Genomic DNA, 25,608 nt, shown 5'->3' on the forward strand with positions numbered 1-25,608 from the left:
AGATTCTGCTATTAAAGCAATCAGCATACATTACTGCAATTACTTGATTACTGTCTGCCCCACTGGACCACAGGTTCTTAAAAACAGAAATTGTTTCTTAATCAATCTTTTGATTCTCAGCACATAACATAATGCTTTGCAGAAGGAAGGCCCTTAATAAATACATACAAATGAGTAAATTTATTCATTAGTGTTACAGCTGAGGAGAACAAAAGTGACCTGGGTAGACTAAAGTTAATATTTTCGAAAATGGTGGATGCCAATTTTGATAGATTTTAAAAAATCATAGAAGTTAGAGTGGAAGTCAAGGGGAAAAGTCTTGCTGGGACCTGGGAGTGAAGAGTAGGGAAGTAAATATGCTGGTAGCAGAGTTTAACCCTGAAACCAAAATGGCAATAGAAAAAAAAAAGGCAATAGAGGTGTTGGTTTTAGGGTTAGATTTGAGTAGAAGGACATTTGATATTATTCCATTTCAAATTTGTCTTTGTTGACTATATATCCTTTCTTTAAGGAGGAGATAGTAACAGGTGCTAAGGAAAAGTTGGATGATAGAGCTAACATAAGTAATAAATAAACCTGATGTTTTATGAATGTTATTACATTAAACTCTAACAAGTTTATGATTTGGGTATGTCTGCCTATCTCTTCATCCCAGTATAACTAAAAAAATATAGCTTCCAAAATAATTCAATTATTACTCAAAGTCTGTAGTCAGTAAGTGGCAGAATCAGTATTCAGAATAAGGCCTTTCTGATTCCAAAGCCTATTGTCTGAATTGAGATGAAGGAACCAAACAACAGAGATTCATATTCAAGTAGTGTTGAGAATGCTCCATTGAAATCTCTTCAAACTACTTCTTATTTTTAAGTGTCTTAAGTCCTTGTACACTACTTAGGTTTTAAGAATTTTAATAGGTCTTTGATTTAGGGAGTTTTATGCTTTTTTTGAAAAAAAAAAGATTGCATTTCTGCTGATTTCCATATAATATTCCATATAATATCCAATTTCTTCCATTATAAAGAAAAGTTCTTAGAGACATAAATTATTCTGGTGACGTATCCAAAAGGTAACAAGTTCAGGCTTTGGAACCTGAGAGAATATTTCAGACCTGGCCTCTGCCACAGCCCATTTGCTTTTGGGAGACATTTCTCCATTTTACACTCATGTTTCTGCATATCTTTGAGCACAGGTACCAATTGTCCTCCTTTTTAGTACCTGGTTATCCTTCCTTATAGAAAATAGCCGAGGAGAATACAGTGTTTTCCACCAGAGCAAAGGATAACTCTGCTTACAGCCCTGAGGGACGGAGACGGTGCTCCCTCCAGAGGAAAGAATGGGTGTGCCTACTGTCCATTATAAAAAATTCAGGTTTCTAAGCTCATGGTTCATCTCTTAGAATACCATTTAGTAAGTTCTGCAGGCATCTCACAGTCTTCATGCCATTCTGTGAGAATTAGGGCTTGAGAAACTGGCACAAATCCTGCTATTCTTGCTCCTAGTGCTGCTGTGAGTAATAAACTATCCTTTATTTCTGACTCAACAGTCTTGTGTTTCCGTCATCATCCATGAAACTGTGGCAAATAATTTTAACTTGAAAGTAGAGTAAAATGTCAGAACTCTTCATAGTTCTTGATGTTTACCAGCTAATAATCTAAAGCAATTATTTTTAAATATCTAAGCTTTGGTTTCCTATTATAGTGAAATTTAAAAATGATAATGCTTATAAATTTCACAGTATATTTATAGTGCTTAAATAAATGATAGCTAATAGTAGTTATGCAATATTAGTAGCAACAGCAGCAGTAGCAGTAATGATAGCGGTAATTGTGGTAGCCGTAGTAGTTGAAGCATACGCAGCAAAGGAATCTAACATTGAAAGAATGCCACCATATAGCAGACGTTTTTACTAAGCAGCCAGTGTAGCTTATCTTATTTAATCCGCACAACAAATGGAACAGGTGTTTTGTGTTTTGTTTTGTTTTCATTAGTTAAATGAGGTAAATGAGACTCAAATTGTTGAACTGATTTTCCCAACTCACATGGCAATTGACGAAGCTGGGATAAGAAGCTTGTTGTGTCTAATTACCAGGAGGTTGTGATGCATGCATTTGCAGTGACATGTTTGGGAGGAAGCTATAAAGTAATTTAGATGGGCAGTTGGACATTCCCACATCCCAGTCATGGAGGAATTACAGAAGCACATGCTTGTTAAGGAATAAAAGAAGCCCAGAGGAAACACAATGTTGGCCTCCAGAATTTTTGTAAGAAAAATCCATCCATGTGCTTAGCTAATGTTGAATATGTTCTGTTTCCCAAGCTCTGTATTTTGAACCTTTGTCCACATTATTATATTGTTGTGTTTTCCCCATGATACAAATAATCTTAATAGTATTGATAGTAAACAAATACAGTACAATTAATTTCAAAAATTTCCATGCTGTCTTCTATCAGAAAGATTCATAGACTCAGTCAATATTTCTTAAAGCTAAACAATTTTGACAGCCTAATTAAATTTCTAAACATCATAAAATCCATGTTTTAAATATAAATATGAAAACATATAAATATACAATGCAGGCATAACTATGTACATAGATATATATAATTTACTACCTAATTTCACAAACAATGTGATAGAGATACTAGTCAATACTAAAATTTAGTATTTTTCTCTCCTTTTCATGTAGTATATGAGACTATTTATCCTTTAGGTTTTTGGTTTTTTGTTTTTGGTGTTTTTTTGAGACAGAGTCTTGCTCTGTCTCCAAGGCTGGGGTGCCGTGGTACTATCTCAGCTCACTGCAGCCTCCTCCTCCTGGGTTCAAGCAATAATCCTGCCTCAGCCTCCCGAGTAGCTGGGACTACAGGTGTCTACTACCACACATGGCCAATATTTGTATTTTTAGTAAAGATGATGCTTCACCACATTGGCCAGGCTGGTCTCAAACTCCTGACCTCAAGTGGTCCACCCACCTCAGTCTCCCAAAGTGCTGGGATTACAGGTGTGAGTCACCATGCCTGGACTCTCCTTTAGATTCTGTAAAAGAAACAGGCACCAAACACATTTTTCAAATACACTGGCTGATGACAACTCTCATTTTTAAAGTGTTTTCATTTTACCTCTACAGATAGGAACAGGAAAATCCCACGAAGCTGTATTAACTGAATTGGCTATGCAGGTGAGCTGAGGGTGGCCATCAAGGATGTATCCAGTGACACAGCTGTAGCGGATCTTGTCCCCAACGTCGAATCTTGTACCATATAATACACCTTTGGGCGGAACACCAGGATTTCCACAAGAGCTACTCTGCAATTCTATTAAAAAGGAGGAAAAGGACAGTTTACAGTTATTTCAATAAGCAGTTTTTGGTTTCAGATTTATAAAATTATATATGTAGATATGGATATTCTTATTTCTTTGGAGAAGAGTCACTGAAAAGAAATGTCTTCTATTCCAACACATGTGACAGTGAAATACGGAAAGAAAACTAAACTTTATCACAGAGGTATTACTGGTCATTCTTTATGCTAGAAAGTTTTAGATATTATATTACTTAGTCTTCCGAGCATTACTCATATTTTTACTCATATATTAATATTTACTCAGATAAGTAAAACTCCATGGCTTTTTCAAAGTTACATTCTAATAACATAGTAATAAGCAAATTCATTTCCTTAACATTATCTTCAGTCCTTCAGTGCTTAGTCTTAAACCATGAACCTAGATAAAATACATATTTTGCATGGAAACCTTTGTTTCATTTAAATGAGAAAAACACAGTGGAGTAGTAAGTGGACAATTTTTAAAGTTAGGGAGGGAGGATGAGCTAGAATTCCAGCTCTATTATTTGTTATTAACTTTGAGTGTATATTAAGAATGATAACAATAAGTGCAAACAGTTGTAATATTTAAATTAGATCAATAGGCTAAATATATGGAAAATGATATATCAGAATGTTTTATCTATCACCTTCTTATTCTATTGATGCTTAAAACTAAACAAGTATACAAACATGAGTTTTTAAAACAATATTCAATTCAGAAAAAATCCAACTTTAGATTAAATGAAAAAAATTGAAAAAAGCAGAACTTCAAGAATAAAAATATTAGAGATTATTCTCATATTGTTTTGTACATTTTTATTTTATTACTGTTATATTACCTTTATACTACAAATAATAAAATCACAAACAGTAACTAATGAACTAAAAGATATCACAATTTGAGTAAAGTCGGTAGTTAATAGTATTGTGCAAACATTAATTTCTTAGTTTCGGCCATTTTACTGCAGTTACATCAGCGGTTATATTAAGGGAAACTAATTAAGACTATGTGGGAACAACTGTTCTTGCAAAATAATAAGCTGAGAGTGATGTTGCAATAAAAAGTAAAATATTTTTCCCATTTTGCTTTGATATTTATTTCATTTGTGCAGTTACTAAGTTCTATATAATATTACAATGCTAATTCAAATAATTACAAACCATTGTAATAATTAAAATATCAATGTCAATACTAAGCAAAAATATTAAAACACAAAATGGTTCACAATATATAGCTTAATTTTGAGAGTGTTTTTTAAACTTACATTAAATTTTTTGTCTAAACTTTTCAAAGCAAGTAAAAGAAAAATCACAGATTAATTTCCAGTATGAGATCAATTTAATCAAGAAAAATGTATTGAGCACAGGACATCCATATATTTTAGAGAAAAAAATATTTACTATGAGTTTTAAAAATGTAGTTTTAGGTTTCTTAAAACTAAAAAAGTGAAGAAATTGACTAATATTTACTAAATGTATATGGTTTCAATAGATAATTTTCTTAATAATACATTCTAAACTTAAGTTTGTAAAATATTTAAATGTCGGTAGTGAAGGTTATTTCTAATTGTTTATTTTGTTATTTCTCAAAGACATATGCTATATGTGAATTTTCACTAAAACAATACTAATTTATTGTCTGTGAATTTTGAGCAACTTTTAAAGAAACACTTTGAACAGTAGTTTATTTTGAAATACTTAATTTTTTGGAAAATCATCTGATTAACAGATGAGATGTTTGCTCCCAGAGACAGTGAGGTTAATAAGTTTTGACAAAATGAACAAAAATTCAATCCCCTGAATATAGTAATAACAAAGGCGATACTTTTAATGAAACTACCACTTTCGGCCTTAGAATTAAACCACTCCTCTTCCTTCTACCCTCTAAAAAATAATTAAAGTCAGGACTTCAATTATCGTAAAGTTATATGTCTAGGAGAAAAGTGGTTTCCAAATTATGTCACAGGAAGCAACTAGGTGGGGGAATAAAATGAAAGAGAAGAAAGCTCTGAATAGTTTTTGGACTCAAAATTAACTTTGATTTAAATGAACAAACAAATATTATCCAGAATAAAGTACCTAAAGCAAAATGGAAATCATGTCAGGTGAAGCAGTGAATGAATAGTAGCATTGAATGGAATCTTAATAGATTACTTAATCTCCAGGCTTGTGGCTGAATTATTTCTAAAACTGATAAAAAATTTAGGTTGTTTCAAAATGAAACTCAAAGAAGACAATTTTAAAGCATATCTGGCCTCCGCTTTCAGGAAATTCCTGCTGTTGTTTGTGCTTGTTTATCATCTTCATTTATAGAAACATCTACCCATCATCATCTGTTAACTGAGTAATTTTTAAAGACAGTTAAGATATTTTACATTCAGGTTTAATTGATCCTGATTCTATAACCATTGCTCATGGATTATATTTTTTGTCTTCTCCCAACCCTTTAATTCAGGACTTCTCTCTATGCTGTCTATGTGCATTTTCAAATGCAAAGCAAGTAAGATGTGTCACTAACTGAAGTATATAACCCACCATCAAAAAAGACTATGTTCTGATTGAACATTCGCTTCTTACTCTTAACATTTTAAAACTAAGTAGTGCTGCATATTTAAACTTTTGAATTAAATTTACTTTCAATAAAAAGAGTTTTAGAAATTGCTAGGATAGACTAGTTTTTAGATAATGTTTCTTCCAGCCATCCAGAATTTGAATTTCAGAACAGAAAACCAAATATCACATGTTCTCAATTATAAATGGGAGCTGAACAATGAGAACACATGAACACAGGGAGGGGAACAACACTTACTGGGGCCACTTGTGGGAGGGTGGGGGTGGATAGAGTATTGGGGAAAAGAGCTAATGCATGCTGGGCTCAATATCTAGGTGATGGGTTGTTAGGTGCAGCAAGCCACCATGGCACAGTTTTACCTATGTGACAAACCTGCATATCCTGCACATGTACCCGAACTTAAAAAAAAAAAAGAAAATGAATTACTCAACCATGTTCAGTAAATCAAACTGTAAAATAATTATTAAATACATGTTGCAAGTATTTACAGTAAGTGATATTGCTTAAAATATATAAAATTATTAAGGAAAACACAAATTTATAAGGGAAGATTTTTTTTTGTAATTCATCAGATGTACATGCAAGCTAGACATATCATACTTGTTACCTCAACGTGTTTTTGAAGCGAATTATTACACCTAAAAGCAGATTGCTGAAAAGACTTCAGTTATCTTCCTTTACCAGCAGATGACAGTAATATATTGATTAAGAGGTTTAGGTAACTAACACAAAATAATAGAATCTTGTCTTCTAATGTCCCATAATACAAAGATTAAAATGGGATTGGAGTAGGGGAGGAAGTACTGCAAAACTATTTACACAATATTCTTGGTTGAGCACTTAGAGTGGGCAGGTTGGTGAACTGAGATCACTGGAAAATAAACCTGAAGAATTTGTACTCAAAATATGTCTCAGAAAATGTCAGAGACCCTTTATGTTAAGTTTACTGCTCTAGGCATAACAAATCATTTAGTCTAATTAAAATCCATCTGATTTTGGCTGGAAAGATGTGTATTTTATTTATCTTCTCTTCTCGCAGCATTGAGATTATCAGCAAATATGAAGATATTTTGACAACATAGACTATTCTAAAGTGTAAAAGATTTTTGATATTGCAAAATAATTCCTTGGAAAATATACAAGATAAACTTTTAAAAATTCAATTGTGTTTGAACGAGTAGAGTTTAGTGACACTCTTCTCTGTTAGTTAAAAGAAAAGATAAATGACTTGGTAAGTGACACTGACACTATTTTATTCATCAGAAGCTTTTAAGAGTTACCACTAACATTGCTCTATGATGTGCACTAGTTAATACTATAACATGTCCCTTGCCTTCTGAGCTAACAATTCGAGAAAGTCAACCTTTTTTGTAGAGTATCAGCTATAATAGGTATTTGGGCATTCTTCCACTTCTATCTCATAAAACACTCGACATTATGGGTATAATTCTCCCCATTGTGTAGAAAGGAAAACTGAGACTCAGGAAGATCAAGTAACTTTCCAAAGGCCATCCACTAATAAATAGTAGACTTGTGGTTCAAACTTAGGTTTCCTAACTCAAAAGTCTTAGATCATTTCACAATTATATATTGCTATCTACTAAAGGCAGATATTCATTCCACAAGTATTTATTAAGCATCTATCATCAGTAATGCTCTGGGGATATAGTCTAGCAAAAGGTAGACATGGAGTTTATGATTTGGTGGTTACTAAAAGTAATACATCAGTAATTTACAGAATATTAATTGTATTGTGACATGTCGCAGAAAGGAAACATATAAGTTATACTAAAGGCATATAATGGCGAAATCTGAATTAGTATTGATTAAGAGGAGATCTGGAAAGGATTTCCTGATAAAGAAAGGCTTTAATTGTGATCTGAAATGGGTAAAAGATAGTTTTTGTTTGTTTGTTTTTAAGAGCAGTGAATAAGTATATTTAAAATAGAAAAGTATAAGAATCAAAGTACTGTAACAGTTATTAGGTTTGACAACACAATGAAGACAGGTTTCATGGAAATGGTAGGGTAGGGTAGAAACTAGATTGGGAAAAAATATTTCAAAAGGGTTTATCATAGATGGCTTCACACAGTGATGTATATCCTTTGCATAGGCTCATAATTATGAAGGAGAACTATATCCTCATTAAATATTTGGTGGTGCGGTGCTATCTGCTTTTTAAAAGAGTAATTGAGAGTAAATAATTAACATACATTTTATAAATGTACATGTGAGCAGAGATTTTCATAAGCATGCATGATATAAAGTGGGTAAGTTTACTAATTTAATACTAATTCAGTATTGAGTGGGAAAATTGTGATAAAAGGAATTGTAAAAATTAATTTTTTAAAAATTAGTAGCCAAAATAATGTATGCATATTATTTTAATATGAGAATACCAATTTTATAAGACTGTTGATATTATTACACAAAACAATATATGTTACTCATGTATATTTTTAGCAAGCACTCAATATGTGCCAAATATTATTAACTAAATAAATTGAGGTTTTATTATTATTATAATCAATTGTGTATTTGAGACATCAAAATTAGGTGTGATTACATTATCGATTTTCTAGAGGCCGTGTCATAAGTATCAAATTTTCATTAAATGTAATGAAGTACATTAGATCATTCTTGGTCTTAAGAATTAATAAAAAATAGTAATTTAGTCAAGGGTAAAATTCAATTGCTCCTCTCTGAATCACAAAGGAAATACAAGGTCTAATCTTAACTTTCGGCAGAAACTTTGTATAAACAAATTCAAAAAAAGTCCCCTATAGGTGTCATTGATTTCTTCATTCTTTTGTATATTGTTTGGTATCATATATTAAGCACCATTCCAAGCACAGTAGTTATCAAAAGATATATTTGATGAATTGCAGGCTGAAATATCCAGATAATTTTTTAAAACAAAATAAGTAAGTCTAAAATGCAATTTAAATCTTGAAAGAGAGTATATATAAAGGACTATAGGGGAACAAAATTTTTGTTATGGTTTCCTTGGAGAAATGAAATAAAACTCTATCAATAAATTTAGAAAAACAAGTGTGTGATTAATACTAATAAACATATTACAACAACCTCTTTCTTAAAAAAAATATCCAATTTGTCGGGAGCACATGAATAGTTGCCAAAGGCAAAATGTTACACAAATTATCAGGAAGAAAACCTTACCTTGAAAATTGGAATGAAAATTTTTAAAAAGGGATAACGGACATCCTGACTACAGAATTGCATAATTATTCAGTCAAATAGGTGAAGCATGATCCTGCTGAGATCAATTAACAATGCTTTAAAACACTGCAAAATTATATCTACTAAGGGAAGTAAAATCAAGTTGTTTGTGCTTCTTGGAGAAAATTAATCTCAGGGTTTATTTCCCAGATGATTAAAAATAATTTAGGAGAGCATAACATCAAACTGAAACAAAATGTTTTGCACCCAGTACCTGTCATCCTGAAAATTCTAAACACTTAACAAATAAATCCATTTTCCAAATTTTTTGGTGATACCAAATGTTTTTTATTACAAATATTTAACCATTTCATTCACACAGGACATAAAGGGTGTAGTTAGGAATTTACCTGGGTACTTCAGTTTGAGCAAACATTTCGTGAGTATTTTGAATCACCTATTGCATCTATAATGTCCTCATGGTCTTTTCTTTCAGTACATATAACTGAATGAAATTTATTTCTATATACATTTACTTCCTCACCAGACTTTGAGCGTCTTGAGAAGAGGGACTCTAATTCATCTTTGTGTATCAAGAATTTAGCACACTGTGTTGTCGCCAAGCAAGAAGAATTAAACTAATTGTGTTATCTCCTTGAGTAGAAAAATTTTAAAGTTAATTATCACACAGAGCTCATAGAATTAAATGTTTAAATACAAAATAATAGAGTGGAATCTGTAGTATAGAAGAAAGTTGTAGGAATAACATGAATTAAACTTGTTTTAATAAGCACTGGATCACATTGGCAACATGCGATTTTGTATGAGTCAAATTACATAGTTATGTGATTCAATTCTGTTTCTCTGTGAAAATGCATTCACTTCTGTAAGCCATTTCCCGTCCATAAGCATAATTTCTAAGCTGGAGTCATGTCACAGACCTCACTGGGATGCTGAAGATGTTGCAAACATGAGGCCACATTTGCCATTTTGGAAGTCATCCTGCAACTTCAAAAAGGTTCAGAGGTGCTAATCAAAAGGACAACTGTTATATCTTATTAGTTGTTATTATTATTATTTGTTTGTTATTATTTTAACTTATTGAAAGGGAATGTAAATTACTGGTTGCTAGAAAAGAAATAAGAGCAAGATAGTACTGTCTTAGCTGGGCTGCCTAAGAGGAAAACAGAGTACTGGATTGATTTTAGGGAGGAATGAACACTGATTAAAATGTATTATAAGCAGTAGAAGAAAAGTCTATTGTCATTTAAAAAAATATTTCGATAAGTCTTAGGGTAAGATGGATATATTTCCAAGGGAAGAAAGTATGAAGCGGTGGAAAAGTTAGTGTAAAACCAAACACATAAAAATTTATGCTGTGTCGGTAATGTCATTCTGTTTTCATATTGTGGATATAGATAAGGTCCACTGACACTATAGAAAAATATCTGAGCATCAGATGTAGATTTATAGTTAAATATAAGGTAGAAAATACTTTGCACCATATACAAAGACTAGCCATTAGTTATGTTGACCCATGAATAAGAGGTAATGCCCATTCCATTGAAAATATCTGTGCCCTTTCATTGGCTAAATAAATTTTATCATCCAAAATGAATTTACAAAAAAGATATTATATTTTTGTTTTGTAAACTCTGTAACCACCATTGTGTTAACATAGTTTGGTGAAAGGATCATGAAATATAAAAAGTTATGATTATTAGAAGCTAACTCTGTTGTACATAACTACCAGAATATTACCAAAACCAAAGAAATACAAATACAAAAGGGAGGCATATTAGCAGTCATACTCACATTAAAGTTTCTGGACATGGAATAACATTGCATTTAGCATAGAGTAGCATTTGATAGATTGATTCAGAATAATAGAAAAATGACTCTCCTCTGACAGAATTGGGACAAGTATCTGTATTAAGACTTTTGGATAAAGGTAATTTAATTCTTTAAAAAGATGTGTTAAGCTGATCATGGATAATTTACTGGAATTATATATTCATCAAATATGATGACTGAGAAATGCCACTGTATTTTGCAATTAATCCATCACCAAATAATTACTGAAGCCCGAGGCACAAATGTCAAATAGGTATAAAATATGACACCATTTCTATCTTGCTGAAACATAAGTTGGAAAAATAAGACATACATGGTAATGACCTAGAAATTAAAAAATAAAACTGATTCCATAAGCCGATTTTTAAAAAACAACTTTAACTATTATATACATATACCAAAGGAAGACTATTTTATAAAATGAGTTAAGTAAATTTTTAGTTGGAGAGAATTCAGAAGAGTCAAATAAATCATATGAATAAGACCCATAGAGAGGAATGTCCAAGATGTAGTGAAGAGCAGTGTGCAGAATAGGTTGGTTTTAATACGTTGGTCTGAATAAGTCGATACATATGAGGAAACACAGAATGTAACTTCAGAAAATAATCTTAGGGTTGCACTTTGGAAATACCTGAAATTAGCTGTTTTAAGGTCAATGCTAAGCTGATGCTGATGCTGCCAAAAAAAAAAAAACCAACAAGTCACAGGGAACTGCTTAAATAAGATAGCAGTTACTTCCCTTCATGTGACTTTCTGATTGCTCTAGGCTAGAGGAGATTGGACTGTGCCCTCAGGCCATCAGGGTTTTTTTTTTTTCCATCTTGCTATGCTATCCTCCCCTAGGGCATTGCCTTTGTCCTTTGCCTTCAAGGAGAAGTTGGGTTGCTGCAAATGTTGAATTCCAGGCTACTGAGTTGAATGAGAAGATGTTAGGGGAAAGCAACAACAACAACAACAACAAACATCCCTGGGAGATGCACAGCAGTTTTGTTCCTGTTGTTGTTGTTGTTGTTGTTGTTGTTACTGTTATCGTTTTTCTATCAAGGCCTACTATAATTCCTCATGGAACAGAGACCTGGTGGAGCAGAAAATAGATGGTTACAATACATAACCCCATGTGAATAAGCAAATAAAGGGGACTATTCAACAGTTAAAGAGCATGATCATGCATACATCCTGTCAGACAGCGATTCCGAAGCACTTCCTGCCCTGGCAGACCCTCGTCCTCTTCTCTAGGAGGTGCTCCTTTGTCCCGCATCTTCTGTTGTCCCCTGGCATTTTCTTCTTAATAGTTCTTTACTGTCCACATTCTCTGTGGTCAAATTTGAAGCAGGTGTTGAAGAGTAAACTATCTTTGGGAGTGCTTTGAGATTATATCCTACCTCTGCTAATGCAGGTTTGGTGTTTGAAAATTGCCTTAGGGATTGACAACCAGAGTTTTGCAGATGACTCGTATAATTTATTCAGCTAAAACCGCCCCTGAAAGCTTATTAGGAGTTAATTTAATTGCTTCCAGGTTTTCTTTGGTGCCAAGGAACACTCTTCCCAATCCCCAACTTGTTCAAACCATGGCTTTCATTGCCTTTTCATTGGAGCTACCTTGAGGTGATCTGAAACAACAAACTTGGACAGAAATGCAACATTCCTTACCTGATCTTTGGCCCCAAGGCTGTCTTCCATCCTTGGACTAAGAAACTTATATAAGATTCTGATAAACTTTCTTATTCCCTGCTATACAGAAGCAGTTGGTTTTTCCAACCCATAAGTCCCCAGAATTTAGACTCTATTCATTCTCTTCTTGAAAATGGCCAATTGATGCCTGAGCTCTTCTCTGTTTTATATATAATGTCTTACTTGTTCACATTTTGGGAGTACATGTGGTATTTTGATACTATGTACATACAGTATGTAATAATCAAATCAGGGTAATGAGTTTGTGTGTGTGGAAAAGCCAAGTCAAACTGTGTTTTTCCTCTACTACGGCACTGCAAGAACAATGGGCACAGAAAACTTCTGTGACCACGAAGCAAGCAATCAATTTTGCAGTGGACAAGAATTGGGTGTCCTCCAATTCAATTCTGACACTGTCTACCTGGCGATAGTATCTGATCTTACAGGTTGAATCCCTAAGACTGACCCCCCAGGCACCAGGCAAAAGTCTGGGCCTCTGGAATTTTTGCCTGACAAGCTTCCAGTGGAGTTTTCACTAGGGAGACTCATAGAACTTAAGGATTCACTTGCTGACATTTAACAGTTTATTACAGAAAATATTACACAAGATACAGATGAAGAGATGCATAAGGTGAGGTATGGAAAGGCTCAGAGAGCTTACATTCCCTCCCTGGGAATGCCACCCTTCAGGAACCTCCAGATGTTTAGCTATCTGGAAGCTATCATGCCCCATTCTTTTGAGGCTTTTATGGGGGCTTTATTAAAGGGACCTAACTGATCAAACCAATAGTCATTCATAATCAACTTAAACTTCAGACCGTCTCCCCTCCCTGAAGGCCGAAAATTTTAACCCTCTACTCCTGTCTTGATCTTTTGGGTGGGCAGCCTCAACCTTGAAGCTTTCTAGCACCTGCCAACCATCAATCAATTTATTAGCATCACTTTGGAGTTTCTAAGGATTTTAGGAGTTGTATGCCAAAAACTGAGGCCAAAGATCAAATATATATTTCACAATATTGTAGTCCACCCCTGGTCTTTGAACTCAGATCCCTTACATCAAAAACACATACAACTCAAAAGGTATGGCCACATTACTAGAATTCCAGTTCATCATTAATAAATTGCTTAGTCTATCATATTGTATGAATGTCTGCTGACTGAGGCCACTCAGGTGCAGGCCTGAGTTCAATCTTCTCAGCTTCCGAAAGCAGATGTGGTCTCCACAAACCTATAGCTTCACCCATTTTCAGACATCTGGTATAGTTCAGTTAAGAGACAATGTCTTCTCTAGCTCTGAATCTCCTTCTAGGTGTTAAGTAATATTAGGTTTCTCGCAATTTGTAACCCATTCATTTATTCCATAACCTTCCATTTACTCTTTCTCCTTTTTTTCTGTTGATGTCCAAACTTTTTTCACCTTTGGAAGGGATGTTAGAATCATCACTGTGCTGGTCTAGATTGCAGGCAGCAATACTAGTGGGTAGCAAGTGCTTCCCCAGCAGTTAATTTCAACACTTACTTAGGGTATGGTTACATAGGTCAGAACTATAGGGCCATTTTTAACACCAGACAATATAGCTGCATTCACTGTTAACTCAAATTCTGCCAGATTGTAAAGGCACACCCACCCCCATCAGGCACTTAAGAATTCTGGCAGAAGGTTCTTTTGTGTGTGTGTGTGTGTGTGTGTGTTTGTTTGCTTTTTCTTTTAGAAATCATTCTTGTTTCCAGCACTTGTAGTTGCAGCCCTGGACCTAGGACCACTGCACCAAGTAGGGAAAGGAGAAATAAAGTTGAGGTGATGTGGGAAGAAAGAAAAAAAGCATAATCATATAATCATTATATTGGCTTACTCCTCCTTTGGCAAGAATCACATAGCCATACCGTATCCTTCCCTATCCCTCTTTCCCAGATCAACCAGAAAAACTGAGGAAAATCTAGTGAGGACACTACTTTAGTCCCACTCATGTTGAGTATTAGCACATGTCTATGAAGACGTGTAAGCCAACCCTTCATGCTTTCATCTCACCCTGTTTTTGACAACCAATGTTTTAATGTCCATTCCATTTTTCCATTAAATTTTCTCTGAGGAGGATATATCTTTGCTTATTGTTGAAAATTATGGGCTGTACAGTATGTTTCTTGGTCTGAAGAAATGAAAGTCAGATGTCAAAATATGTATATTTTGGTGTGTGTGTGTGTGTGCATGTGTGCATGTGTTTGTATGTGTGCATGTGTGCATATGCGTGTATGTGTGTGTTGTAACAGCACTCAGGGCATTTGCATCTCTCATAGGACAAGCAAAACCCAGTCCATCGTCAGTGTGTATTCCTGCCAAGACCCATTTGTATCTTCCCAGAGATACCAGCATCTGTCTCACTTGCAAGCTATGTTCAGGACTTCCCACCAGGGAATCTGCCCCATATCTGTCAGCACCCTGTCTCTCTTGCTGGCACACAAAACCATTCTTATTGACATTATGTGCCTGAGAAGGTATAAAAGGAGCCTGACCAGATTCAGCACTCCTGTATCCACTCATTTCATGGACCAATTGGCTCTCAGGAGAACACCCCGGGATATTTGCTTGTCAATTCCAGTCACCTTCCACACCTGACAAAGGATTCTTCTGATGGCCATCAACATGTTCTACTTAATGTGAGCTCAAATTTCCATAGGGCTGTGCCCTAATGTGGACATCCTTTTAATAATCCAGGTTTCTATTGCCCTCCTCCCTGACCATATGGCCGGGCCATTAGCCACCATGCACAAGTCAGTAAAAACTCACATAGGAGGTTCAACCACCATTCAATTTTTCCATCACTGATGGAAAAACAACATGTAATTCAGCCCACAAACTGATTTATTTTTACTTTCTTTAGTCAAAGTAGCAGCCTTTCAAACAGGATATTGTCCATTTACCTTTGAACCACCATCTATAAACCAAGCAACTCTTTGTTGGTCTGTTGAGAGCCATTTATAGGGCACTTTCCCATTGTCAATTCCCAGCAGCTCCTCACACGGTTCCAGAATCAGCCCCAGTGGAAAAGAGGCTCCCTGCTTGTGAGTATCCTCTCCCTGCCTTCTCCAGGGAGCATGACCCTGTATAAACCATTTCCATTTTACTATGGAACTCTTCTGGGAACTGCTACACCATTAGAGTGTTCCCTGACACCACTTAAGATAGCGCAGGTATTTCAGGTGTCAAGATCATTTTACATCCTTCTGTCACATGGATAGCTTTATTTAACATTCCATAGAAAGGCAGGAAATGCCCCTCAAGTGAAAAATTTCTAGTCCCAAGTCCTCATAGTTGTTGCTGGGAGAAGTTCATGAGCTTTTGCCATGAGCCCCAGGAAATGCTCTACAGAGGGCTAGAAAATGAAGGATTTGTCCCTACCAGCATTCCAGCTTCTACTCTACACCATGTGTTCTTGGGCAATCTTACTGGTTCCCACTGGGGATTTTCAATTAATATTGGTTGAAGGGTGGATTTATATAACTTCTGTTTTACAGAACTAGGTAGGGGGATATCAGTTATATACAATACTTATTCTCCTGAATATGAGATTCTGTCTGTGAGGTGGGTGGGGAGCTATTAGCAGGAGCCCCTTTCACTTTGGTGGGAGTTTTTGCTTTTTGTTTTGTTTTGTTTTGTTTTGTTTTCCTTTTTCACCCAGTAAATTCCATTCCCCTCACCTTTCAATGTGTCTGCTTTCCTAATCCTTCCTGGTCGTGTGACAGGAATCCAGTTTCAGCTGAACTAAGGAGCAAAGTTCTACATCAAGGGGACTGCTACCCTGAGATCACCACTGGAGTAAAGTTTACGTGGAGTCACTGTCACCTCATCACCAACCTCTGAACAGTGAAAAGACACTGGAAAAAAAATCATCTAAAATTGTAATTCAAGGATAAAGGAGTTGTAACAAGAGATGACAAATATTACCACTCTGTTTTATTAACTTAAAGCTGGAAAATACTGGAAACTCCTGTAGTTAAATTGCAACACTGATAACAAAATCAACAGGCAGAGTCTGCAGGAAAATTGTGTGCATAAATATTGTGTTTCATTTTTATATGAGTGTACATGTTTGACTCACATTGACAAGAGAGTCTCAGAAATGTGGTTGAGTTTTGCCTTTTGTTTTTCTCTAATATTTTAAAAAAGAGAGAGTGAAATGGAGATTAATAGAATTTATTCAATCATCCCACTGAATATGTAGGTAACTCCCCTTCATCCTATTTCAGTTTAAAGGTTAACTACCTTTAAACACCCCTACATAATTCTTCTGTGTCCATAAAAGGAAGTCCAATTTCTCACCTGATGATCATGATCCTACACAATCCTACCCCTTTATAGTTCTCCTAAATTGCCTTACGTTTGCCTAGTCACATGCTCTATTTCTGTCAAATATTCACTGCCTCTCAATATATGTTTTATGTATTCTTGCTTCACAGGTTTGCTTACACTATTTGAAATATCTTCACATTTTTTCTTTGCCTATCCAGATATTTCCATTCTTCAAGATCTAAACCAATTCCCACCTTCTCCATAAAGCCTTTCTAAACTCTTCGGTCCATGTTCATTACCTCCACACAGGAAGCAATAGTTTTTATTTTCTATTATATTTATTGACCACTTGTTCAAAAGTCTTTAGACATATCATTTTGCCTTTTATTGTTTCTTTTGAATTCTACATGTTTCTTTGATTTGTAAGTGCTCTGTCTACTCAATTGACTTGTGACCATCAGCAAGTCAGATATTATACTTTTAAGGTGCATCTTTTAAAATGCTAACTCTTCAACTCAGATATACTAAGCTCTTGATATTTATTTGGCTAAAGAATTATTTTAATTCAAAGAAAAATTGGGGCGATAGGAAAATATAAGAAATCTCAAATTATTTCAAATATCTTTGGAAACCAATCCCCTTGGGGGGAAAAAATTGAATTCTGGATTGAAGCCAAGTACAATAATCCTTATACCAGCAGTAATAGTGGGCAATTGGGAACCACGGCCATAAGAGTTTCCTGGATGACAAGGAGTACAATAAATCTTGATTATTTTGCCCTTCAAGAGTAATGCTCAACCTTTCCTCCCTACAGGGATAATTCTAAAAGTATGGGAGAAAATTAAAAACAAGTAAAAGGGCTTGTTCCAGTTGGTTTGCCTTGTTGCAGTTGACCTCATCATTAGACAATGAAATATAGTGATAAAAGCTCCATTAATAAAAATCAAATAAACCTGCCTTTGAATCCTATCTCTGCCATTTACCATTAGCATGTGGAAGTGAGACTATTAATACTTCAGTTTCTTTTTGGGTACCATCTTCATTACTGAGATTTATTTGGGTTATTTAAACAAATTAATAGGAACTCACTGATTTTAACTATGTCATGAGTTTCTTAATATCATCACATTCTAATCTTTATTTAATGGTCACTGGTTCATACTGAAATGGTGACCATTTGTGCATAAACTCATTTTCCTGAGAAAATATGTATTTATGAGCCTTGAGTTTATTGAATATGTCTGATTTCATTCCATTCAACTCATATTACATTTAACAATGGCAAAGGTTTCCCAATGATGCGTTTACATTGTTATTCAGTTCATTTATCATTACTGAGATCTTAACATTTAGAATGCATTTTACCTTTTTAAGCATTACACCTAGTAATCATGCTAACTAGTTTTGTTACTGGTTGTAGTTCATGATACAATACAATGAGAATTGCTTCACCAAAGCTATGAAAACCTAATTGAAACCAATTATGACAATTATCTCTCTGTTCAATTGCTTGCATTAGACTCTTTCCTCATTCTATACAGTCAGACTGCAGACAATTTTTCCTGTTGTGACCTATCCAACTGTATTTCAGGCTTTATTCAGTGAGCAAGAACACTTCTGAATAAAATTAATAGGAATTTTGCATGGATTGAGTGAGAACTGGAGTTATTAGGATTGTAATATGAATTTAAGTGAGAATAAAGTATTATTGGACTTTCTTATTTTAATTAAGTACCAAAACACTCTTAATCAAGCAGATAATTAAATTTCAGAGGAAATGTATTGTGTGCTAATTGCCATTGATTATTAATAATATGCTTATTTATGCATGCAAACTCTATAACAGTATGTATCTCCAAACTGTTTCTGAATGACAATAACTGAGTTCTGCATAATAAACCTATTAATGAAATGGAATCTTGCAAGAAATGTCAGAAAGGAAAAATAGTTCAGACTTCAGAGCTCTTCTCTAACTTTTCCTGTTGAAAAATCAGAGCAAGTCACATGAACTCACACAGGAGAATGTCAATAATTACATACTGCTTCCTTTTTGTAATCATGTTTTGTTTTCTGGGGTAATACAGTTTGGAAATATTTTATTAAAATGTAAGAATTCATGTTCATTGAAAACATAATTAAATCTTTATTTTAACCTTTAAAATAATAAGTATTATTTTATTTTGCCATTATAAGCTTTTAGAAATGACTCTTCATGTGTTATAAATTTATAATTTTTCCTTTTATTCATTTATTTACTTATTAGGTTGGTGCAAAAGTAATTGTGCTTTCTGACATTGAAAGTAACAGCAGGCCGGGCGCGGTGGCTCAAGCCTGTAATCCCAGCACTTTGGGAGGCCGAGACGGGCGGATCACGAGGTCAGGAGATCGAAACCATCCTGGCTAACATGGTGAAACCCCGTCTCTACCAAAAAATACAAAAAAATAGCCGGGCGAGGTGGCGGGCGCCTGTAGTTCCAGCTACTCCGGAGGCTGAGGCAGGAGAATGGCGTAAACCCGGGAGGCGGAGCTTGCAGTGAGCTGAGATCCGGCCACTGTACTCCAGCCTGGGTGACAGAGCAAGACTCCGTCTCAAAAAAAAAAAAAAAAAAAAAGAAAGAAAGTAACAGCAAAAAACACAATTACTTTTGCACTAACCTAATGATATTATCTAATGGTCACTTATTTATTAATCATCTACTGAATGCTAAAAATTGGTCTTCAAAGATAAAACATTGAACAGTATATACTCCTTTTCTCACTGCGCCTGCCAGGTAAACTTGTCAGCAGATGGTGGAGAGGAAATCTAGATAATAAATACAATAAGACATGTAATATTTACTACTGTATTTTTAGATAATAATAAATGTTAAAGAGAAATATAAAGTCAGGAAGGGTCATGGAAAGTCTGATAAAACATTTCAAGAAACAGGAACTGTGAATGCAAACACCTTGAAGCACAGAATGCATGGAGCATTGATGGAATGGCAAGAGTCCATTTGGGGTGGAATGGAATGACTGAGGGAGAGACTGAGATGAAATGAAAACAGAGTACCAAAACAAAGCCAGAGGGTTAGACTTTGAAGCCATTGTATCTTCTCAACTCGTTTAATTGATTCTACCTCTGCCTCTTAAAGCATATGTATATGACGATGTTTTTAGCATTATAAATTATTTCCTTACAATGGAAAAGAAAGATTTACTCTGTTTTTTTTTTTTTTTTTTTTTTTTTAATCATCATCCCAAACTATGATCCACCCCTCTGAATTCCTCTTCCTAGGATTTTTATTGAAACAGTGAATGTTAACATTACAACTTCGTAAATGCTATTATTAGCAAAGGTATTCATTGTTATTAAAACTTTCATTTTCTGAATGTTTGTTTTCCGTGACATTAACAATTTCCTGTCTTTTATTTTTCATTTATTTCATACTGAGTGTAACCACAACTTTAAATTCTGCCAGTTGTTTGAATCTCTTTCTAATACATTTAAATGTATTAGTCATTCAACTTCAACTCCTTAAAGAAAGATTTTCAGAGCACTTTAATCTTCTCCATCTGGACATTTGTTTCTATTACCAGAGAGTGTTCTTGATATTCCATTCAACTTTCTTCTTAGTTGGATATTTTCTTCTCTATATTTTTCAATGTTCTCTTTCTTTGTTACAGAGAAACAGCAGTAACTTCCAGAGAATGGGTGTTTAAGAGATAAATAATGCGTGTCTGTATAGATCTTCATACCATTCTCAAATTCCATGATAGTTTCTATGGGTATAGAAATGTTTTTCAACTTTTATGCTGGATTCAGAGGGTAAATGTGCAGGTTTGTTATATGGGCATACTGTGTGATACTGTTGTTTGGGGTACAGTGATTCTATCACCCAGGTGCTGAGCACAATACCCAATAGGCAGTTTTTCGGCTCACATCCTCCCTCTTTCCTTCCCAGGTCCAGAAGTCCTCAGTGTCTATTATTTCCATCTTTATATCCATGTCTATTCAGTGTGTAGCTCCCAATTATAAATGAGAACACGTGACGTTGGGTTTTCTTTTCATATGTTAATTTGTTTAGGATAATGGTCTCCAGCTTCATTTCCATGTTGTTGCAAAACAAACAAACAAACCAACAAACAAAAAAAACAAAAAACAAAAAACAAATATGATTTAATTCATTTTATGGCTGCATATTAGTCCATGGTGTATATGTATCACACTTTCTTTATTGAGTCTGGTGTTGATGGGCACCTAGGTTGATCCCATGTTTTTCCCATTGTGAATAGTACTTCAATGAACATGTGATTGCATGTGCTTTTTGGTATACTGATTTCTTCTCCTTTGAGTATATACCCAGTAATAAGATTGCTGGGTCACAGCCATCCCATTACTGGGTATATACCCAAAGGATTATAAATCATGCTGCTATAAAGACACATGCACACGTATGTTTATTGCGGCACTATTCACAATAGCAAAGACTTGGAATCAACCCAAATGTCCATCAGTGACAGATTGGATTAAGAAAATGTGGCACATATACACCATGGAATACTATGCAGCCATAAAAAAGGATGAGTTTGTGTCCTTTGTAGGGACATGGATGCAGCTGGAAACCATCATTCTTAGCAAACTATCACAAGAACAGAAAACCAAACACCACATGTTCTCACTCATAGGTGGGAACTGAACAATGAGATCACTTGGACTCGGGAAGGGGAACATCACACACCGGGGCCTATCATGGGGAAGGGGGAGGGGGGAGGGATTGCATTGGGAGTTATACCTGATGTAAATGACGAGTTGATGGGTGCAGCACAGCAACATGGCACAAGTATACATATGTAACAAACCTGCACGTTATGCACATGTATCCTAGAACTTAAAGTATAATAATAATAAAAAATAAATTAAAAAAAAAAAAGATTGCTGGGTCAAATGGTAGTTCTAAGTTATTTGAGAATTCTCCAAAATACTTTCCATAGTGGCTGATCTAGTTTGCATTCCCTCCAATGTATGTGTTCCCTTTTTCTCCACAGTCTTGCCAGTATCTGTTATTTCTTGACTTTTTAATAATTGTCATTCTGACTGGTGTAAGATGGTATCTCATTGTGGTTTTGTTTTGCATTTCTTTGATGATTAGTGATGATGAGCATTTTTTCTTGCTTGTTTGCCACTTTTCTATCTTCTTTTGAGAAGTGTCTGTGTATTTTGCCTATTTTAATTGGATTATTATTATTATTTGCTTGTTGGTGTGTTTAATTTCCTGAGAGGTTCGGATATTCAATTTTTTTCATATTCATAATTTGGAAATCATGTACATTATGATTTGGAAGGCAAGGCTCTGTGCTAATGTTGATGTTTTGAAAATCAAAGTCATTCTGAATTCTGGCACTTTGAATTTGAGCTACTTATTTCTATTGCTAAAAATCTATGTATCTTCTTACAATTCACAGGTTTTTTTTAATATATCTATTTGACAATTAAGACATTATTTTCCTAAATTGTTCTAGATACTTGCTGGGCTTAGAACCCTTTGAATTTCCTTTCAATATGAAATTTCCTTTCAATATGGAAATTCTTGTCCTCTGCTTTATAAAAAAAGTTATTTAGTGACTTTCTCCCCTTAATGTTACTAATTTATCTTTCAAAAATGCCTGTTATTTGAAGACTTTTCTAGACTTAAATGACTACTGCTGCTACTACCACTTTTTCTCTCATTTCTGTTTCCTATATCTCTGACATTTTTCTCTCCCTTATGGAAGTTTTCTTTAATGTTACATTTAAACCCTATTGAGTATTTCGTATATATATATATATATATATTTTTATATCCAAGAGGTTTCTTTTGTTCTTATTTCTATAGAAAATTGTGTTCAAGTTTTATATATTTTATTTTATTATTTATTTATTTATTTATTTTTTGAGACGGAGTCCCTCTCTGTCGCCCAGGCTGGAGTGCAGTGGCCAGATCTCTGCTCACTGCAAGCTCCACCTCCCGGGTTTACGCCATTCTCCTGCCTCAGCCTCCCGAATAGCTGGGACTACAGGCGCCCGCCACCTCGCCCGGCTAGTTTTTTTTGTATTTTTTAGTAGAGACGGGGTTTCACCATGTTAGCCAGGATGGTCTCCATCTCCTGACCTCGTGATCCGCCCGTCTCGGCCTCCCAAAGTGCTGGGATTACAGGCTTGAGCCACCGCGCCCGGCCTTATATATTTTAGAGAACAATTACATTAGGTTTGTTTGTTCATTTTAGAAGTTTTCTTCTGTTCTTATAGTCCTCCTTTTTCTTTCAAATTTTTCGATTCTATTTGTTTTGGACTTTAGCTTCTATGCTAGATAATTTCTTCAGAAGTCAGATGATTTTTGTTTGCTATTTATAAGTAGTTAAGTAAAACGCTGAATAAATGTTCTGAGTACAAGTGTGGTGTTTGATACATTTGTACTTTACTGTGTAGTGATTGTCTTTATTGTTTTGTTAAGAGACCCATTATAACAGCATTTCTTTCCTATTGAACTGCTTATACTCTTAAGTAAAATAATTCTCAATCACCTGCTTAGAGAATACAGACCTAGCTGCAACTTTCTGAGTTAAGTAGTGAAAAATGTGTGTGGATCATGTGTCAGTATTTTGCATGGAAACACTCACTTATTCCATCTTATATTTGTATTGTGCCTCTCTTTTCAATTGTATCTGAAACCCACTATTCAGAGACTGTTTTACCCCATTCAGAGACAAGACCTCCAATATTTAACTGAGATAGAAAACGGGAAGTTGCCTAGCTGCATGTTTTTGGTCCTCTTATTGCTTCTTAATTGAATTTTGAAGCTATCTTCCTGCTTTAAGCATGACTTTTACTGCCTCTTTTAGAGGTTCTTAATGCCACCAATTCATTAGACTTCCGGGAATTCTGAGATATAAATTGGATTGCTTCTTAGATTTTCCTACTAGTGACTTAAGATTCAACCTTCCAGTGACTTCTATGTCTGTTACTACTGCTTCATCTGATTACCAGCTTCCAAAGTATTGTTTGTTTGATTTTAATTCTCTCCCATTATCTGTATTCTTATGCATTTATGCCATTTAAAAAGAATTTAATGTTTGAGATGGGTTTCAGGAGAGAGTAATAGACCATGAGTTTCCTCTTTTATCTAAACACAAAATTCCATATCTATTATTTACACATTCATTGGAAATTGCATAAATGAACTATGATGTGGACATCACATTAAGTATATTGTGCAGCAGGTTACCGACTTTAAAACCCTTCTTCAATCTATAAGAATTATTTCTTGTAACGTATTTCTTGTGACATATTTCTTGTGACATATGCAATCTTGTTTATCAATAAGTATGAAATAATTATAAAAGTACACACAGATGATATTTTAGAAGATTCGGAGTTATTATTTAGCAAATGTATTGGATACGCCTGCAAATAAGACTCATTTTGATTTAAATTAACTTCAGTGTACACAGAGTTTCATCTTATATGACTAAACAATATAAAGCAACATGAACATTGTAGAATTGAAGGTCTTAATTTCCGTAAGTGGAAAAAAATATAAAACTTTATGGAATCAGGAACCAATTGTCTTTGGGGGAAAAAAACCTATACCAAAATATAACATTATTTTAAACACGTTCACATCTGCAGGTGTTTAATGTGATGAAACAGTAAGGGACACTGCCATGCTGCCTTTGAGTTATTATACTAAAAACTTAATTACTCTATAATTATGGACAAAACTACATAATGAAATATACAAGATGCATTGCTATAATATGTAACTAAATGTAGTTGTCAGTAATGCTATATATTTCTGAAATGATTGATCAATTGATTTGTTCCGATTGTTAATATAACATACAGAGTGTACTCAACAAACAAGTAAGTGAAGTTAAAAAAGAGAGGAGAAAGGAATGAATAACTAGAACACAGAGGATTTTTAGAGCAGTAAAACCTATTTTATATGAAACTATGATGGTAGATATATATTGTATATTTGTCAAAAGTGGGAGAATGTACAAAACCAAGAGTAAACTCTAAGGTAAACTATAGGCTTTGAATGATAATGATTTGTCAATGTAAATTGACCAATAGCAACAAATGTATCATTCTGACTTAGGATGCTAATCCTGGGGGAACATGTGAGTGGCGGAAGGAGATGAAAACTTTCTGTATTTTCTGCTCAATTTTGCTATGAAACAAAAATTGCCTAAAAAGTAAAGTTTTTTAAATTTTTCAAAAAAAAAAAAACCCAAACATAATAGTTAATATTGATGCAGTAAATTTTAATAGGCCTCCATAATCTTAACCCTGTTATAATCTTTCACAGGGGCCTATACATAGTTTATAAACAAGTAACTCTCACATTGTTTAACTGAGTCAAGAAAGATATTTACTATATATTTCGTTAAAGTCTTGGCAACTTACTACATATTTCATTAAACTGTTGGCATAGGTTATAGAACCTTCCTCCATCTTCAGTTGCCCCGATCTCTTCCATCTACTTCTCTTACACTGTTCTAGTCCCCACACTTAATTACAGGTCATTCATTGTGCCTTTTGATCAAGAGATGAAAGACATTTAATGGTTGTCCTTATATTGTCATTTATATCTGCAAAAGCAAGTTATTGAACTACTTTTTTCCTTTCTTTCTTATAAAAACACTCAATACTGAAAACAATTTCCCATGACACTGCCCATTACCCTATTCCAAGCTC

The 25,608-nt window shown here is 34.4% G+C and overlaps 1 protein-coding gene across 6 annotated transcripts in view; it reads right to left on the reverse strand.

The window, feature by feature from the left end:
* CSMD3 (CUB and Sushi multiple domains 3) overlaps nucleotides 1-25,608 on the reverse strand; it is a 1,287,556-nt gene that overhangs the window by 1,015,112 nt on the left and 246,836 nt on the right. For all 6 annotated transcript variants that reach the window (XM_021942876.2, XM_031650139.1, XM_031650136.1 and 3 more), the window contains exon 4: nucleotides 3,121-3,315. In XM_021942876.2, coding sequence (XP_021798568.2) covers nucleotides 3,121-3,315 — 195 coding nt within the window. The remainder of the gene's footprint in view (nucleotides 1-3,120; nucleotides 3,316-25,608) is intronic.

This window comes from Papio anubis, chromosome 8 (genome assembly GCF_008728515.1).
Source record: "Papio anubis isolate 15944 chromosome 8, Panubis1.0, whole genome shotgun sequence".
In the NCBI taxonomy this organism is placed as follows: Eukaryota; Metazoa; Chordata; class Mammalia; order Primates; family Cercopithecidae; genus Papio; species Papio anubis.